The sequence below is a fragment of the Crocuta crocuta genome, unplaced genomic scaffold, assembly GCF_008692635.1.
Source record: "Crocuta crocuta isolate KB4526 unplaced genomic scaffold, BGI_CrCroc_1.0 scaffold56, whole genome shotgun sequence".
In the NCBI taxonomy this organism is placed as follows: Eukaryota; Metazoa; Chordata; class Mammalia; order Carnivora; family Hyaenidae; genus Crocuta; species Crocuta crocuta.
The window spans coordinates 6,424,668-6,444,107 of NW_027531334.1; the positions used below are offsets into that span (position 1 = coordinate 6,424,668).

At 39.9% G+C, this 19,440-nt stretch overlaps 1 protein-coding gene across 1 annotated transcript in view; it reads left to right on the forward strand.

The window, feature by feature from the left end:
- Nucleotides 1-13,272, forward strand: part of GUCA1C (guanylate cyclase activator 1C) — a 33,358-nt gene extending 20,086 nt beyond the window's left edge. Inside the window, 6 exon segments of the mRNA XM_077771871.1 lie at nucleotides 233-385; nucleotides 4,531-4,559; nucleotides 4,561-4,616; nucleotides 13,085-13,100; nucleotides 13,102-13,205; nucleotides 13,208-13,272. Coding sequence (XP_077627997.1) covers nucleotides 233-385; nucleotides 4,531-4,559; nucleotides 4,561-4,616; nucleotides 13,085-13,100; nucleotides 13,102-13,205; nucleotides 13,208-13,272 — 423 coding nt within the window.
- Nucleotides 13,273-19,440: the final 6,168 nt, after the last annotated feature.

Here is a 19,440-nt window from a genome sequence, read left to right on the forward strand (position 1 = left end):
GATATTTTCTCTAAAAAGACACTTATCTATATATTTAAAGTTGTTTCTATACACATTACCCATATTTTTGTTTGTTTTTGTTAATGAAATGCCAGGGGAAAGTTCTATGCTGAAATCTTCCGGGTTGTATTAATTTGTGCTAACGGTCCAGCTTGTGAACCATGACTTCTCAAATAAAAAACAATTTTTTTTCTTAAATATGTATGTCTCTTTCCGGCCTTGCTTTCTACAGGATGGATTTATCGACTTTTTAGAGTTTATCACTGCTGTAAATCTAGTTATATGAGGAAAAATGGAACAGAAATTAAAATGGTATTTTAAGCTGTATGATGATGCTGATGGAAATGGTTGTATTGACACACAGAAACTACTGAATAGCCCCATGGTAAGTGAAGCAGTGAAGTAATTGTAGGACATTATAGAGGTAATGTAATTTTCCATCCTGTGGAGCTGGTGACAACTATCTATGTGATTGGTGAATTTTGGGATATACATTTGGAACTGCGAAGCCATGTAAGTTTCATTATGCTATTGGTTACTGAGTGTGCACCTGCAAACCAGCATTTTCTTCTCAGTGTTCAAATTCACAAATTTTAGCAGAGTATTGAGATGAAAAATGAATAAACATGATGTTCTAAAACAACTTCTCTTTTTATCTGCCTCTGTGCAGAAAGTTTGGCGAGGAGCAGCTGAAATACTAGACAGTTATATAGCAAGAGCCATGGACTAAGAACAAAGTCCTTAGGTAAGGACTAATCTTTCTGGGAGCTGGACTAAAGTATTTCTAAAAAGCACCTCAAAGATCTCAGGCCCTTTTTAGCTCTAAAGTTCAGTGAGTTTTTTTTGTTTTTTGTTTTTTTATAAATCTCACCCACTTCCACCAAAGAACTGGAAATAGTTATTGTCATGGTATGAGATGAAATGGATTCTAGAGTAAAAGATGATTAAATGGGACACTGTACCTAAATGAGAATGTGAAGTAAAATAAACATTATGAATGCAATATATGGAATTTGTAACACAGCACAGGGTCAGAATTGGAATCAGAGGTCTTAGAAATGATCTGGTCCAAATTCTTTCATTTATAGATGAAGGAGTTGAGTTATAGACATAGTATACAATATAAATATTAGCAAAAATGCAAAGGAAAATAAGTGGGTAGAACTACAATTATAATTAAATACCTCAATAAATGGACAAAGCTATTAATACTTAAAACTGTTCAGCAAATGTAGAGTTAATGAACATATGGAAGACTTCAAGAGTGCGATAATACTAACATTGCTTTCATGTGAATTTTACACAGATAATTCACAAAAAGTACTATGATACACTTTGTCAGTGAACTTTATAAGCATTAAAATTCAGAAATTCTGCATATATATTACATGTTGCAACACTAAATTAGAAATCTAAAATATTCCCTAGAGAATGCCCAACCCCATGTAAATTTTAAAACACCCTTTTAAATAAACATACTCAAATTTATTTTAAAAACACTGAATATGTAACATAGCATACAAATATTGGGGGATGCCTCCAAAACAGTATTCAAAGCAAGGGTTCTTATCCTGGGATCTCTCGGTCTATGACCTTTGGAAATCCTTGAAGACTATGAAATTAAGGTCAACTCTTTTCTCGTACGTTATCGACTTTTGAGGGGAGGGAAAGTGTCATCAGAGTCTCAAAAGAATTAGGAGGAACAATAGGATATAAATGATTTTGTCCAAACTTTATGGAAATTTTCACACAGTTTTTATTAGTTAAAAGGTACAACGTATGTTAGTGAGTAAAGAGAAATTAAGCTTCTAGTTGAGGTTTTCTTGAAGTGTGGAGAAAGAGAACAAAAAGAAAATAGAGAAACATTAAAGCACAGAGCAGAAATTTATTTAATAATTGACACTATTTGTCTCCAGTTAAATTAATAAAGATTAACAACAATAAGGTATAATTCTGGCACTCTTCTTAGAGTGCCCTTACATACTGGGGAGGGAGCATAATGGAGATAATATTCCTGGACATTTGGTAATCTGCATCAAGACGCTAAACGTATATCTCCATTTTAGAGTCAACATTTTTGGTCAGGAAAACAATCATTAACATTATCAAGATAAAGGTTCTATGATTTACGTCACAGAGTCATGTAAAATACTAAAAATGAATGACCTAAAAGAGAAAAAAATTTAAATAAATTGATGTTATGGAATATGTACTTACAAAAAGTGAGTGGTCTATATGGTGGCAAGTGAAAAAAATCGGGTAAGGAATAATACATACTGTTTAATGTAAGTTCTCTCAAAACATGATAACAGATGTTAAAATAAAATACAGCCCAGCCATCAAAAGATCCAAAGGAAGTACTAGATTATAGGCAAAATTTACCAAGCAAGTAGTTACATTTTAATTTCACTTCAAAGGCATAAAGTGGTCAGGAGGATGTTTGAGAAGGGCTATTAGAGAGGATTTCTTAGGTAAAGCCCTCAAGTCAATAGCATGGGGATTTAAGGAAACCGTTGAAGTTTGGGGAACACAGTGGTCCAGTGTTTGAGTGCGAGAAATCTAATGAAACAGACCATGGCAGTAGAGTAAAGGGGTAAAGTTTAGGAAGGATCTCATGCTCAGAATTTGTTGGGATGAAGGTTTTTTTCATGGATCAGATGTGGGGAAGAAGCTGACAGAGTTGCCTTGGATCCTGTCCAGCTGAACCACTTGGAGAAGTGAGGGCATCTCAGAAGAGGAGGGAGCTGGAGGTAGAAGTAGAGAGGGATTCTCAACCAGGAGGGTTGCGTCCTTCCACCAGAATGTCTGGGGACATTTTGGTTGTCAGCTGCGGAGTGGAGGAGTGCGTGTGGGCTGCTATTGCTATCTATTGTTCAGAGACCAGGGCTCCTGTTAAACATTCTGCCGTGCACAGCACAATCCTGAACAAGAAAGATTTGTCTAGTCTGAAATAGCAACTGGGCACACCTAGAGCTTGTAGAAGGAGCCTCGAGGGGTCCGCTGGAATTGAGATGCATGATCCAAGTCTAGGGATGTGCAAGAGAGTGTCAGTGATGAAGAGGAGGCATGGTCTCAGAGACAGTGGATTTTAATCATCTGTCATCCAGAGAGCTAGGACACCAGATAACGGTGACGGTAGCTGCCCAGTCAGAGCTGTCCTGCTCACCCTTCTCTCCTACCTCCTCCCGCTCCCACTCAGAGAGTGAACAGAAACAGGCTGAGCAAAATGGAGGAGAAAGTGCCGAAAGAAAGAAGGAAACAAGCCATGCCTCCCTGCCCATCCCCCCGCCATGTTTCTCCTATAAAGAGGGAAACACAGGGCACACTGAAGACTCCCTCTGAAAATATCCCTTCAGGCCTCATCACCCTTCCGATCAATCCTTCAGTCTCGCTTCTATTGCCCGGAGATGGGTGTCAGACAAATCCTAGATATTTCATAATCTTTTATTATGACTTTCACGTGTGGGTTTGTATCGCTTCAGGCTGTGGAAATACTGGGTGACGAGCTCAGTTTTTGGGCTTTTGAGGCCTTTGCCAACAGACTGAGAAACCCTGAAAATGTGCATCTAATAGAATGGTATATGTATGCAACCATTATTCGAAGCATTACCCTCTATCTAACTGTGAGAGCTCACTAGCTAAGGCCAGCAGTGGCGCTCTACCACTCTTTTCTGTGACCAGTCCTGGATTCAGCACTGGTAATGCTTGCGAAGCCACGGAAGAGGTAGTCCTGTTTCAGACCAGGCCCTCGATTAAACTGCGTTGCCAGTGGTTCTTCTAAAGATCCCTTCGTGTTCAATCAGCATAGCTATGTTCAAATTCCCAGATATCTAACTCGTTCCATCTCTGTCTCTCTTTCATTTTATTACGGATTTCTACATCAAATGTTGGTCATTTAATTTAATCATCTGGCAGTGGGGGAGAGGGAGAGAGTGGTTAAATTTTCCCTCTAGGGAAGCTGGAAATGTCATTTTCCCTGGGTTCCCTGACAGCCTTTATGATGAAAAGGTGCTGGCAGGGTGTGAGAGAAATTCAGTGTCCTTCCAAGGCATACAGATCTGTCTTCCCAGTCGATCATTCTAAAAAAGGGCAAAAAAGACCAGAGGTGACAGTGTCAGAAGCCTTAGATGCTTACAGAAGAGCTTTTTATGTTCCTCCGTAAGATTAATGATAATTGGTCTGAAGTTGGGAACATTGTCCGTTTTCTGGGTCCAGAATTCTTGTGACAGTGGCCACTACAATTTTTTTCTCTAGTAAGCTTTTTGCATCCTTTGTTAACTAATATGTTGAATGGACCCCTTTGTGCTGTATATTATCAAACTTCAGATTGTATTCAGTTAATTAATTTTCTAAGCCTCATTACCCAGAACTGACATAGAATCTTTTTATTTATTTTTAACAACTAGAACAGGTTGGAAAACAAAAATGACATGACTATATCCCCAAATCCCGTCACACTGGGGTAGAAATGTCACAAAATGTATTTGCTTCCAGCCAAGTTGAACTTTCTGATTTAATTTCTCTTTGCAGGTTGTACAAGCCCTCAAGGGCCAGCAAACTGAGTCCTGAAGAATTTACCAACCTGCTATTTCATAAGATTGATATAGACAATGATGGTAAGGCAATTACCCTCCTCAAGCGCACTTTTTTCTTTTTCTTTTTTTTTTTTTTTTTACAAAGTAGGAGGTGGTGGTTATGGGTTAGAGTGCCATTTAGGCAAAAGCATGAGCCTTTCAAGAAAACCTTAGTTGGGCTTCATAATTTGGCCAGTCCAGTGTTCTTCAGGCAGCCCAATTCAATTGATTAAATGTCTATTGACTGTACGTATGTTCAGTTAATGGTGCTTGACACTTTGGGGTATATGAACACGAGTAAAGGGAGACACAAGGAAAGAAAAGTGGGAGAATATGATATGAAGGACTCTGCCGCTCACTCTGGGATATGTTGTAGTAATTATTCCTTTCTTCTTCTTTTTTTAATGTTTTTATTTATTTCTGAGAGAGAGAGAGAGAGAGACAGCGTGAGCAGGGGAGGGTCAGAGAGAGAGGGAGACACAGAATGTGAAGCAGGCTCCAGGCTCTGAGCTGGCTGCCAGCACACAGCCCGATTCGGGGCTCAAACCCACGAACCATGAGATCATGACCTAAGCCAAAGCCAGATGCTTAACTGACTGAGCCACGCAGGCGCCCCATAATTATTCCTTTCTATTGGAGATGTTTCATCAACCTGTAAATAAACTCAAGTTTCCCATACTATGAAAATCATTTCTTCAATTGTGTGACGTTCTTCTATCAGATTGTTTCCTTTCCGCTGAGGACACGTTTCTGGGAAGAGCTGATCTCAGCAAACTGGTCGGGGAGCATATTGATTTGAGATTGAGGCAGTGTAGCTAGGAATGTTCCTTGAAAACAGAAAGTTTGACATTGTGGAAAATATGATGTTAGTAAGTGATTTAAGGAGGGGAAGAGAAGGATAGATATGAGGCACTGGGACTCCAGCCATGGTTGTCATCAACCCAAAGTTAACTCTTTCCACAGAACCAACATGCCCGCCACGGGTCACTTCTTGTAATGGACACTAGAGGGTAGTAGACGCCCATTTTGTGTGTGGTAGTTTGCACTACTCTAATGTGACATCTCCATCTGGCAGGATGCAATCCTGAGAAGGCTGGAAGGGAGTTTATTGAAGTTGCCATCGTGAATGAGCCCAACAACTGGACAAGAGTGTAATTCTCAGAAAAATACTTTGGAGATGTATCAGTAGTAGCAATCTCACGCATAAGGACCCAGTCCTAGTCTGCCTCACCTCAATTTCAAGTCAGCATGCTCATTTTCTAGTTTGCCAAGATCAGAGCCATTTGGTAGTAATCACTCATATTTAGGTCTATCTAGGTGAAGGATAAAATAAGTCTGTTCATGTGAAAGCTTGCAAAAAAAACAGATTCAGACGACCCAGAGTTGACACGGAAACTAAATGAAGGTAGAAAAGAACCAGAGAAATGGAGAGTGGAAGATCTTAAGAAGCCAGTGAAAACCTTGTATGGAATATGCAACTGAAAATCCTGATCGCCAAACCAAACAGGAGACATGCTATAGGTTTGTTCTGTTTTAATGTTTAATCTTCGAGGTGCTGGGGTAGAGCAGGGATTGGCATAGAGATGATAAACCATTTCAACCTAGGGCTGAAATTGTTGACCAAAGGACAAGTGTCCTGGAAGTAGATAGGATATTGTGAAAGTTTAATACTTAGTAATACAATGAATTTCAAAAGGGCAGGTCATGAATGTTGAAAATATCTCTGGATCCTGCTTCTAGTGACGGAAGCCGGGACATAGGAAAGGTGACCTTTCCCGGAGAAGCAGGAGGGTCATGGTATCCTTAAGCAGGGTCTTGGTTTCTATTTGAGGGAATAAATAATGTGTTCTAGAAAACAATAAAATGATGCAGGATTCTTTGTTTATTATGTAAGCAGTTTCCTAAAAAACAAAGTATAAGCTATCAGTAGAATGGGGGATGTGATGAGAAGAGCCTAGAAAAAGAAAGAAGGAGGTGAAGGATGCAAATCTGGAAGTGTGGAGGTGTTTTCTTGGGCAGTAACTGAGGTTATTTGCAGTCAGGGAAATGGGCTCTTTGACTACGAAGATTTGTCAAAAGAGAGAAAATGCATAGCTTATAGAACTAATCACATGAATCATTTCTTCTGATAAAAACTCGTATTTAAGGGGAAAAAAACATATATCATTGCCTTTTACAATGAAGATATCAAGCACACAGGCTACATTTCGGAAGAACAGGGAAGCACTGTTTCTTGACAAATGCATGTTCAGGACTAAAACTGATAGAATTGCTTTCATATGCAAATTATTGGCAGTTCTATCATCTCATCAAGAGACAGCTGGGTCATTTCCTATGTCAAGAAAAGGATGCTAAAATTGTACTGTTGGAGAAAGACAGCCCAGAGCACCAGAAGGCAAGGAAGAGAGACTAATGAAGACATTGAAGGTTGATATTTGCAGAAGTGTAAAAGGATTTTGCCAGTATTTGACAGAGGAAAATAAAGTGTTTTATTCACACATAAAGGGAGAGTAAGCACCACAGGGGAGAATGTCTGTTCATGTTTGTACAAACCTAAGTATACATGCCTCGAATAAGATTTTTAAAAACTTTTATTATCATTGTTATCCATCAGTGTTGGTAGAAATAAAGAGGATCAATCAAGTATACCAGAATAATGTTGACTATCTGCCAACAATTTTTTTTAATTTTTCAAAAAGAAAATCAAGTACACTATCGGTATCTGATAAACCAGTGAATGTTGAAACCAAAGATCACAACACACTGAGGTACAATAAAAAAATCCTTCAAGAACATATATGAAAATCTCAGTTTGACCGCAAATTGGTTACAGAAGAGTAGCCGACATTGAATCTATTGGGACAGAGACACAACAACTATGAAGTATTCTATACATTGTTATCATCATGGTAGTTAGCAAATCGGAGGCAGAAGATTAATCAAAAGAGGTGCATAGGATAAATGCTAAGAAAATAAAAAGATGAGAATCTACAAACTCCATGAAGGCAAGAACTATTTCTGTTTTACATACTTTAGTATGTCTTTTGTCCTCATACTTCCTGGCACTTGGTAGGTGCTCTATGAATAGTTGTGAAATGAATGAGTGTTTTGTAAGAAGATGTCATATGGAAAGCACAGGAAGAAATAAAGAAGAAACAAGCACAACATGCATTGCTATCTTCCTATAGGAAGAGAGTTATCTAGACTATTTTGGAAATGAACATACATGTGCATATGCATTGCCACTTCATAAAATATAAATGCAATTGATTAAGAGGAGTTTATTACCAATAGAAAGCGAAATGAGGGGAGAGGCAGTAAGAGGTTACAGGGGGATTCTTTTGTTTCATTGCACCTTTTTGTATTAAGTTTATACCATGAGCATGTATTATTGTAATAATTCAACAAGCTATTTTTAGTTTTATTTTACAAATAAAAGCATCAGGAAGGAAAACTTGAAGAGAATCACAAAGACAGAAGATTGAAGCTCAACATTCAATATTATTGAAGAATGAAGAGGCAGGACAGCAAGACTAGTCAGGATAAATGACTAAGCGTGGAATTCTGCACCCTTTCCTGCAGGAAGAATACCAATTTGCATTCTACCGTGCGCTGCTTAGGAGTCATTCTTGACATGATATAGGAAGATTTACAGGTGCTGTTCACGACATTAAGTACAGAACGCGTACCAGGCAAGTATAACAAAATGCCAAATAGCACAGGGGCAGGGGAGAATTAAGTGGCTCATAATAAAAAACCAGGAAAGTGAAAAGAGACAGAACAAGGCCAAACAGGAAATGGAAGAGGCGATTATTGTGTTGATATTTGAGGTAACAGAAAACAGGAACATAACATAAAGGAAGACATCTTATTGCGCAATTAACCAGAAGTACCAATGTTTTCCAGTAGATCCTTGTGGAAAGCCCTGAGAGTCACGGCGAGTCAAACTGGCAATGGAACTACCAGGAGATAAGAGGGAATCGGGTTTTCTCATAGAAAAGAAGAAACTGCTGCACTTAAAAAACTCTGCTGTAAAGTGCTGCTAAATGCCTCTAGTGCCACCTTGCTAATGAATATAAAACTGTCGTTTAACATCTTCACTGGCATCTGCCCTTGAAAATCTGGTCATGCTCATCTCCTGTGACTCCCATACCCATCTTGACTAATTTCCCAGCCCCACCACAAGTTTTTGTCAAGTTCTAATTTAAAAGAATTAGAAAGAATTGAAAAAAGAAAAAGTTCTTTACATGGGCTGGTTTCTTTCAAAATCAACTGACTTCTTTAGAGCAAAACTGCTAACGTGGGCATGCGCAGTAAATTTGGCTTTCTTTGGGGGTGGGGATAGGAGGTCATTTCTTGTTTTGTTATGAAAGATAATATGTTCATGCAATCCTGGTGACCCAGGAATAGCAATAAGATAACCACTCTGCAAAAACAAGACTAAGGAAAATATTCATCATCAATGAAGCTGCTGAAACTGGTAGTGAGTGATGGAAGAGCGTTGGCCTGAAGGGTCCCCAGGAGGAGAAAATGTGTCCATCAACTCAACAAACTACTAAATAACATAATATAGGTATAAATTATATGTATCCTTCAAGATGCAAAAATAAAATTGTGTATATTCTGAATTACGCCCTATAAATATTGAAATGTATCTTTAAATATAAAACAAAATAATAAAAACTCAAAAAATGCTTTTTGGTTCCTTCTGAGTCCCGTGATCTCCAGCCCAGTCACCTCTTATTGGCTTTGACTTTTTGTTGATAGACTTTTTTTAGGGGAAGCTTCTGGATTCTTATAGGCAATCCTTTCTAGAGAGATTCAGAAACCATCCTTTTAATTTATTTGGGCGTAAATCCTCAGACAAATTAAAGAGGATTAGGAAGCAATGTTTAAGAACATCAGATAAAGAAAAGCAGTTTGTCAGCAAGTTTTCTCATCACCTCCCACATTCCAGCACCATAGTCGCCGGCCGTGTAGTGGAGGAAATGGCAGTTGTAGCTGGGGCTTAATAAATATTTGATGGAAAGCATGAGTGAATGCTAATTACTGGAGAGAAAAGAGTGAGGGAAACTTCAAAGTACTTTAGATAGAAATAGTAAACATAAGTTGCTATAGGTAGAAGTTGGCTTAATTTCCAAAAGAAATTTTTTTTATGGTAAGTGGCTAGACAATGTGAAAAAAATGCATATGCAGAGGTCACACGTGTTTTGAGAAAAGTGAAAAAAACAACATGGAAGAGATCCGTCTTCTAAGTTGCTAAAAGAGTAGGACTTAAAAGTTCTCATCACAAGAAAGAAAGTATAAAGTGTAACTGTGAGGTGATGGATGTTCAAACTTAAGGTAAGCACTTCACAGTATATATGAATCAAATCGTTATGTTGTACACTTTAAACTGACACAAGGTTATATATCAATTATACCTCAATTAAAAATTTTTCTTTAAGAAACTCCATCTTTTCTCTCTTTTCCACACCAGTAAGTAACCTGCATTGCTTTTCACCTGACAGGATGCCTGTACCCTTTACACCCTCAGACATGGCTCCTTCCACCAGCAGTGGTGACAATAGACAAGTATTATAACTGAGCGATCAAAATCCACTTCACTTGGGGTGCCTGGATAGCTCAGTGGGTTAAATGTCTGATTCTTGATTTTGGCTCAGGTCATGATCTCCTGGTTCCTGGGATCAAGGCCTGCTTTGGGCTCTGTGCTGAAGCATGGAGCTTGCTTGGGATTCTCTCTTTCCTCTCTCTCTGCCCCTCCTCCCCTCTGAAAATAAATAAACATTAAAAAGAGCAAAAACAAAAGCACTTCACTACCCCATCTCCCCTCTCACTTCTCTTAGTCATGCTAATCCCCTAGAAATTTTTTAAAAATTTTGCACTGGTAATTTAGCAGCTGTGATTTGCCTTTGCAAAAAACAGGGTTGTTCTGTTGTTATTTATGGTTCCCATGACTCACATGTGACCCTCCCCAGCCACACACTTACGACTCCTCATTTTCAGTTTTCTCTACTTAACTTTGGCTTATTCCATGGTTATACTTTCCCTGTGAGACACTGAAACTCCATTCCTGCTCTGTGGGTTTTGCACAAACTTCTTTGGCATAAGGAAAGCATAAGGAACATCAAATCAAAGAGATTCAATTTCCCTCTAAAAGATGTGTTTTAGAATTTTGCCGTTGAGGCCAAAAGGTATCTTATGAGAATGTGACGATTCATGCTTATTTATATTTGAAATACTATTGTGGAATTTTGGATATTTGACAGTGTCCACTACAAAGTACAGGTACAGTGTAACATCTAACTTCAGTTCCTGCTGCCTTTCTGCCCCAGCTACCCATTCTCTAGTTACCGAATGTTCTTGATTTGTTTTTGGCTGGCCTTCTACCTAGCCACAAACCTGATTTGGTACAATATCTTTGAGATCTGGAACTACATCTCTAGCCCTCAAGTTTAATGCACTCGTGTGTGGCCACATCCCAGCAGACTTGAAGCCCAGGGCGGGTGGTGGTCTGCTGAGGTCCAAAGGAAAGACCTAAAGATAAAATATTATATGTCACTTATATCTCAATTAAAAAATTTTTTTAAAGGAATTCCATCTTCTCTCTCTATTCCATACCAGTAATCTGTGTTGCTTTATTGGAGGAGCTGATATACAGGGAATCCAGGAGAGGCCAACTGGACAGAGCATCTGCTGCTGGCACCTCTGTGCAGCAAGTTTTATATCCTAGCAACTCAACCTAGGGACTATCAGAGGTCCTTCTTCTCCTTTCATGGACAGCACTTCCAAGGAAATTAAGGTCTGCCACCCAGACATTCTTTGTTATAAGGGAGACACTCCAGGTTGGCTAGCCCCTGCCCTCGAATACTAAACAACACCTTTGACAGCACATTCTGCTTGATGAGAATATGGAGGAAGGACAGGATCTCTATATTTTCAAGATAGTGATTAACACGGGCATGAGGGTTATGCTTGCACAAATTAGCTATCCAGCTTGTACCATTAAACTTATAAGTATAGTCCAAACGAGTCAACAGAGAACCTCTCCCATCTCCCCCAAAACGTTTAAAAGTTGTCTGGTACATCCAGATGGCCAACAGACACATGAAACGATGCTCAGCATCCCTCCTCATCAGGGAAATACAAATCAAAACCACACTGAGATACCACCTCACGCCGGTCAGAGTGGCTAAAATGAACAAATCGGGAGACTATAGGTGCTGGCGAGGATATGGAGAAAGGGGCACCCTCCTACACTGTTGGTGGGAATGTAAACTGGTGCAGCTCTTCTGGAAAACAGTGTGGAGGTTCCTGAAAAAATTAATAATAGAACTCCCCTATAACCCAGTGAGAGCACTGCTAAGAATTTACCCAAGGGATACAGGAGTGCTGATGCATAGGGCACATGTACCCCAGTGTTCATAGCAGCACTCTCAACAATAGCCAAAAGATGGAAAGAGCCTAAGTGTCCATCAATTGACGAATGGATCAAGAAGATGTGGTTTATCTATACAATGGAGTACTACATGGAGATGAGAAAGAATGAAATCTGGCCATGTGTAGCAACATGGATGGACCTTGAGGGTGTTATGCTGAGCGAAATAAGTCAGGCAGAGAAGGACAGATACCGTATGTTTGCATGTATAGGTGGATTAGGAGGAACTTAATGGAGGACCATGGGGAGAAGAAGGGAAAAAATAGTTGGAGAGAGGCAGGGAGGCAAACCATGAGAGGCTCTTGAATGCTGAGAACAAACTGAGGGCTGATAGGGGTGGGGGAGAGGGGAAGGGTGGTGATGGGCATGGAGGAGGGCACTTGTGGGGATGAGCACTGGGTGTTATATGGAAACCAACTTGACAACAAACTATTTAAGAAAAAAAAGTTGTCTTATAGGATGAGGGTAGAGGCAAAACAGGGCAGCCAGAGCACACAGTTATACAGTGACGGGTTGACAGCACTGGACTGGCCAGCATGAGCCTTTGGCTTAAGCCAAAGTGATGAAATTAGGAACCAAAAATCAGTAAAGAAAACTGCTGACCAATAATTGTATGCAGAATGAATAAATGTTTACCCTTTCTCACAGCTGTGGACAGTCCCTGCAATTATTTCCTCAGGGATAAGAATATTGAAAACAGCCTTGCACATAGTCATTTCTTCCTGATCTTAGAAATTCACATTATCCCTGCTCTTATCACTTGGTCATATCTTCAGGATTAAAGGTCAAATAATCAATACTGTGTAGAGACATCAATGCATATGTGAACACAGGTGCATTGCTGATGGTTCTCAACTTAAAATAAAAATAGATTGTATTGGGAATCTTTATTTTCATTGGCAATCCTACCATTGAATGCTGTTCTGTATAAGGATATTCAAAGACTTTAGAGTCTGGGTGAGGTGAAAGGATATCAGAAGAATGTCAATAAAAATACCAGGAAATATATTGTATATACCAGTGATTGGTATGGACAAAGCCTCTTGTTAATTGTTCATTTCTTATTTTCTAGGAGAGTTGACTTTAGAAGAATGGCACAGAAAAAGATCAGGATCTTCTGGAGACTGTTTCCAAGATCTTTGATTTTTCCAGTGTACTGAAAATAATCTATAATCAGAAGTGGCCGGACACAGAAGGGAGGCTTCCTTGAAACCATGTGACAAGACTGATCGAGGGAAAGTGGAAATGAAGTGGCTGTGAGAATCCCTTTCCTGACTTGCAGTGGACACAAAACTTACAGTGGAGAAGAAATTAAATTCTCCCATGTACATGCTATTGATTTCAGAGTTTTATTATAATTGCTATCAGCTTGTGAATACATCACTTGAGTCCCATGGAGATGTCCATAAAGATTGTAGATGGAAGAATTGTTGCTTTTCTGTTTATACATTAGTTCTCTCTCTGCAGTTTAGAACATGATAATTAAACTGAATGTCTCCATATCAGTTCAAAATTGAGCTCACATGCACACTTCCTTCCACACTTAAATTAATCTGCATCTTGAAATAGACTGGATTATCTGGGCAGTGTCTCCATAGTTAAACATTCTTCTTCTTCTTTTTTTAAATTTTTTAATGTTTTTATTTATTTCTGAGAGAGAGAGAGACGGCATGGACAGTGGAAGGTTAGAGAGAGAGAAGAAGATACAGGATCTGAAGCAGGCTCCAGACTCTGAGCTAGTGCTCAGCACAGAACCCGACACGGGGCTCGAACCTACGAACCATGAGATCATGACCTGAACCGAAGTCGGATGCTCAACCGACTGAGCCACCCAGGCACCCCTAAACATTCTTCTTAAACAGACTTTCAGCAAATGTGTTTGCTGCCTCTTGGCTACTGTTAGACCTGTGTATTATAAACGACCGAGTTCTGGTCTATGGAGATACTTTTTTTCTGCCTTTTTTTCTTATTCCTTACCCTGAATCCTGTCTTGAATCAGTAATAATGTTCTGCTCCAAGGGAAAAATCTTAGGCTGTGTAGCAAAAGGAGAAAATTTCAGGCTGGGCAATGAGAACGTTTCCACTGATTTGTTATAAATCTGGGTCCAGTTGTGCATGAAAATGCAATGCATCATCTGTAATTATTATGCCAGTTGGGGGTTTGATCAGAACAGCAGACAGCCAGGCTATGCAACAACAAGCACTTGACATTTTAAACGGTCCTGACATTATAGCTCTGACATTTCATTTTTTTATATCCTTTCCAAAAAATGAAATGATGAATGAGATTTCTTGATGGGTTAGAACTTTTTAAGTTTTGGGTTCTATATCACAGGCCTATTAGGACATCTGTCAATGCAAAGCTTTCTCATAGAACAACAGTAGAGGCTGAAGAGCAGATGTGGGCTGTCTTTATAATAAGACCTTCTTGGGGCGCCTGGGTGGCTCAGTCGGTTAAGCGTCCAACTTCAGCTCAGGTCTAGATCTCACGGATTGTGGGTTCGAGCCCCACATTGGGCTCTGTGCTGACAGGTAGCTCAGAGCCTGGAGCCTGTTTCGGATTCTGTATCTCCCTCTCTCTCTGACCCTCCCCTACTCACACTGTCTCCCTCTTTCAGAAATAAAGCAACATTTAAAAATTTAATTAAAAAAAAAAGACCTTCTTAATGATGCTTTCATATTCAAATTTGAGTTCAAAACATACAACTAAAACTACAAGGACAGACTTGGATGTCCCTGTCTCAATCTTACAGATGTGGACAAAAGTATCAATAGAGGTATAGATGAGGCAGTAGAAATGAACAATGGAGGGAGAGAAGTTATAGATGAATGTATAGATGAACAGGTAGATGAAGATAGTATAGACGGATGTAGAAACATACTGTGGTTTTCAAAAAGATTTTGAGGAGATTCACAAAGAAGTACACAATTACTGTCGATAAAGTAAGAAAAATCGTCGCAGCCGTGATGACATAAAATTTTACTCTTCTGCTGAAAATGGGTCCCCTTTGGACTCTGAGCTTCCTGGCAGTAGAAATGAAAAGGAAAGCATAATTACAGTCTTGCCCCAGCAACAGCCTTACCCTAACAGTGCCAGTTTATTTCATTTCCCCCACCTTCCTTTGAGGTATCTAATGTTCTTTCCACAGAAAACTGGGCCCCAGTTTCCCCTTCCAACCTTCTATGTTCTAATAACTCCAGCCTCTTCCCCTTGTTCTTCCAGCCCAGAAGGGTGGCTGCTTCCTGTCATTTCTATGTTACTACTTCACTTTTTCAGTCCTCCAGTGTCTTTCCCACTAATCCCTTGTATTAATGCGATTAAAATAACCAGTGTGGTTTCTGTTTCCCTGACTGGGTCCTGCCTGGTTCGGCACTGACTGACTGAAGGGCCAGTGCTCATTCAGGTGGGCAACCCACCCCCTTCTTCCTTTGCAGGCACTGATACTCGCTCTAGAATTGTGCTGAGTGGGCTTGTTTAATCCTAAAAGCCAGCTGTGGGGCTGTTATCTCCCCACTTTATGTCTGGCACCTGAGACTCAAAGAAGGGATTACACTTTCCTAGAGTTACTGTCTGGTGGTGTCCCTCTAGTGCCACCAACAGGCTGAGCTTAACAGGGAGACAGCTAGCAAAGGAGCAACGTAGTGAGTAGGACAACAGCCTAGCGTCACAGAGTGCAATATGGAAGGAGGAAATTGGAGCCAAGCGTAGATAGCTTAATTGTCGGCACATCTGAGAGAGGTGGTAGCAGCCAAGTAGACACTTTAAGAACATCTCACCAGCCACAGGTCCCATACTCCAGGCGTCCAAGTTCTGCTCTGTCACAGCTCCCCCCTTGCCCTTTATGCTTTGGGCCCTGTAATCCTCATCTGGCTTCCCCAGACTCCAGTCACCCTGTTGCCTCTTACCTGGATCCTCCTCCACCCATCACCCTCTTTGGAACCATGACTGGTTTGTCTAGTTGATCCAGGTTAGGTTTCAGTTTTTCTCTGGATGTTGCCTCTCAGATGTCGAATCTGTGCTCCATGCACTTAACCCCATGCCATGTCCTCCCAAGTGGACCCCAGGGCTTGGGCGGAGAGGTAGGAGTGGTACCCCCTTCCCTTTCCCAGGCATAGCTTTATCTGTAAGAACGGCAGACAGGCCCACATGGCACACCTTTGTCAGCTTCTCAGGAGAAACTGTTAGTGGATACAGAGAATGTGAAGATAATGTTTGCTTGTCATAAGAAAACAGAAGATAAATAGTATCTACTCTCTAGTTCTGCTGAGGGCTGTGCTAAGAAGGGGGAAAGCCTGAAATTCAGATACAAAGGAATTTAGGTTAATTCATGGTTAGGTGAGATAGGAAAAAAGAAAGGAGGTCAAAAAAACCAGAACTATTTCCTTTCTTTCAAGTCTCCATCTCTCAAGGTCAGTCTCCCCAAAGTCATGTTCCTTCTACATGCTTTCCTCTGCAGCTTAGTGTCATGAGCCTGGTCCAGGAAGTACATATGAGAGCATGTTATTTTAATGAACTGTATATTTTTAAGTAAATTTCTTCTTCCTTCAGATGATAAGCTTTAAGCAGGGCCTTGATTTCTTTTTTCAATTATGCAGATATGGGGGATTTTTTTATTTAATTAGAATTCCATGTGTTTCTCCCTGATGGTTTTACAGTAAAATTTCAAGTAAGGGGTTTCATGACAAATAGGGCCTAGCGTGTGAAGACGGTCAACAACTTTAGTTAATGTCTGAGACTGTCACTCCCATTTACCAAAGGGCTGTGGTCCAATCAGAATTATAGCCATCTATAGTTCCTACAATTGTGCCTTGATGCTTTGAAGGAAAGACACTATTGTAAAAAGAGACAAAGATGGAAGGTATTAAAATATTTGATAATCTAAATCTTATAAAAATGCCCCCCCTTTAGTTTAGAAGAAACTAAAATCATATTCCATTTCTCTATAGATTTGCAGATGCATCAGGAAGATGGCCTGCTTCTTTGGTCCAAAATCTTGAGGGGAAAAAAAAAAAAAGAAGAGAAAGTAGAAAAGAGATGAGTGGCAGCTGGTCCAAGATAAGAACAAGCTCTAGTATGATTTCTCTCCTTTCTCCTTGGCTCTTTCTGGCAGACACAGAATATTCCACCTAGAGAAAAGTCTGCTGACACAGAACTGCATTTAGATCCCAAGGGTAGGTAGTGGGGGTCAGGAGAATGGTTTAAGTGGGGCAAATACTTCCTTCATTTTTCCTTCCAAAATGTGTTGGCACAAAGGTAATGGGGAAATAAATTTTTGTTTAAAATTAAATATATGGCTGAGAGGCAAGTTAAGAGGCCTAAAAGAAGGGCTAGCGCATTAAAGACACCACATGAATGCTAGAGACAGCCAGTTTGCTCGGCCTACCCCTCACCCCCATTTATATTAGAATAACCTTTAAACATGAAAATGAAATACAGAAAAGTCCTGACATTTAAAACCAAGCTAGGGTCTTATACTTGCTGAAGGAATCTAAAATCATTAAAACTGTGTGGACAGGGAATAGCTTTTTTAATACTTAGAGTTTGTTTCTGGGGACAGCTGTAGGTAAGCAAAATTGGACATTCAAATTAAACCTAGGAATACCAAGTTTTATCAGTAGGATGATGACAACATTGAGAAAAATATTTAGGGAGCCAGAATTGCTTGAGGGAGAGAACACTGGACTGAGACCGCATATGGATTCTGGGACCTCCAACAAGCCATTTACCCCTCTGGGTCTTGGCCTCCTCAGCTCTCCAGGGAGGGGACCAATCTCTGAGGTCCCTTCCTCCTCCATTTTTTTTTTTTTTAATGGTTCCACAAAACCTTCATAACGTGGGGAATAACACCTCAGTACCTTAAAAAGATGATTCGTTAGTTAGACACAAAGTTTAAGGAAGAAGTTGTTTGTATTTGATACAAATTGCATGAAACCCAGATTTTTTTTTAACTCATGGCCAGTGAGTTTCATGTTGCTACCTATAGGCTCTATGTCGTCTCCTGTAGTTACTTGTTGTCCGTACTCCCTTATTCTGAGTGGTTCTCCATCATGTATAGGACAGTAGGCTAGTGATAGGCTGCCTACCTAGAAGTCACTTGAAAGTCTTTTTCAAAATAAAACGAATGTATATCCCTGTTATCCCTGGTGATTCTAATGCATGAAAACCATAGCTGTTGACATCTCCCCTATGAGAAACCCCTCTCTATGGTCCCTCTGAAAGGCCAGTATCCATCTATACTCTTTCTCCAAGCATTGACCTTTTGAGTTCCTTAGAGCCACAGATTCGCGCATACTTCATTTGTAATATAGAGCAAAAAGGTCACAGACCTGCATACATGCACACTAATTTAAATCCTGCCTCCAACACTCACTCACTGTGCTGAACTTGATAAATTATTTACTCGAGTAAGTCTCAGTTTCCACATGACATGACATGAGATAACGTATAAGCATCTAGCGCAGTGCCAGGCATGTTACACACTTTGTACGTTTGTCCCTCTAACCTTTAAAATTCTTTTTTTTGTTGTTGTTTTTTATTTATTTCTGAGAGAGAGAGAGAGAGAGAGAGAGAGAGAGACAGCATGAGCAGGGGAGGATCAGAGAGAGAGGGAGACACAGAATCTGAAACAGGCTCCAGGCTCTGAGCTGGCTGTCAGCACAGAGCCCTACGTGGGGCTCGAACCCACAAACTGTGAGATCATGACCTGAGCCGAAGTCGGACGCCCTACTGACTGAGCCACCCAGGCGCCCCATCTAACCTTTAAAATTCTTAAAGCCTTAGATACATGGAGTTAAGGTTACTTTTTAGGGCCTAGTTTCCATTCTGACGTAAAGGAAGGCTACATTCTTATCCCAGACATTTCACTCTTTTGGTGCTCAAGTCACATTTAATTGGCCCTTCTAATGAGGTCTGAGAAAACAATCATCTAAACTATTATCTCTGAATGGATGAAATCTTTAAAGTGCCCACAGGGAATGGATCCTCAAACTGTCAATTATACAGACCTTTACGATTTTTTTTCCCATGCTCTTAACATGACAATGAGCCCTCACCCATTTTCAGGCAAAAATCCTGTAATTAGACTGTACCCTTGGTCTCTGCTCCAGCACATATGTTCTTTCTTTCTGCTCAGAATCTTTACATTTCTATAACATTTACAATTTTAATAAGCATTTTAAGAAATACAATGTAAAAGCTATAATATAACATAGATACTATACTATAACTCATTAATGTAATTTAGAGATTATAATCATCATTTAATAATTATTATTTAGATCAATATATATGAGAATATTAAGTAAAAATATACCCAAGGGCACCTGGGTGGCTCAGTTGATTGAGCATCCAACTTCGGCTCAAGTCATGATTTTTCAGTTTGTGGGTTTGAGCCCCTCATCGGGCTTACTGCTGTCAGCTTAGAGACA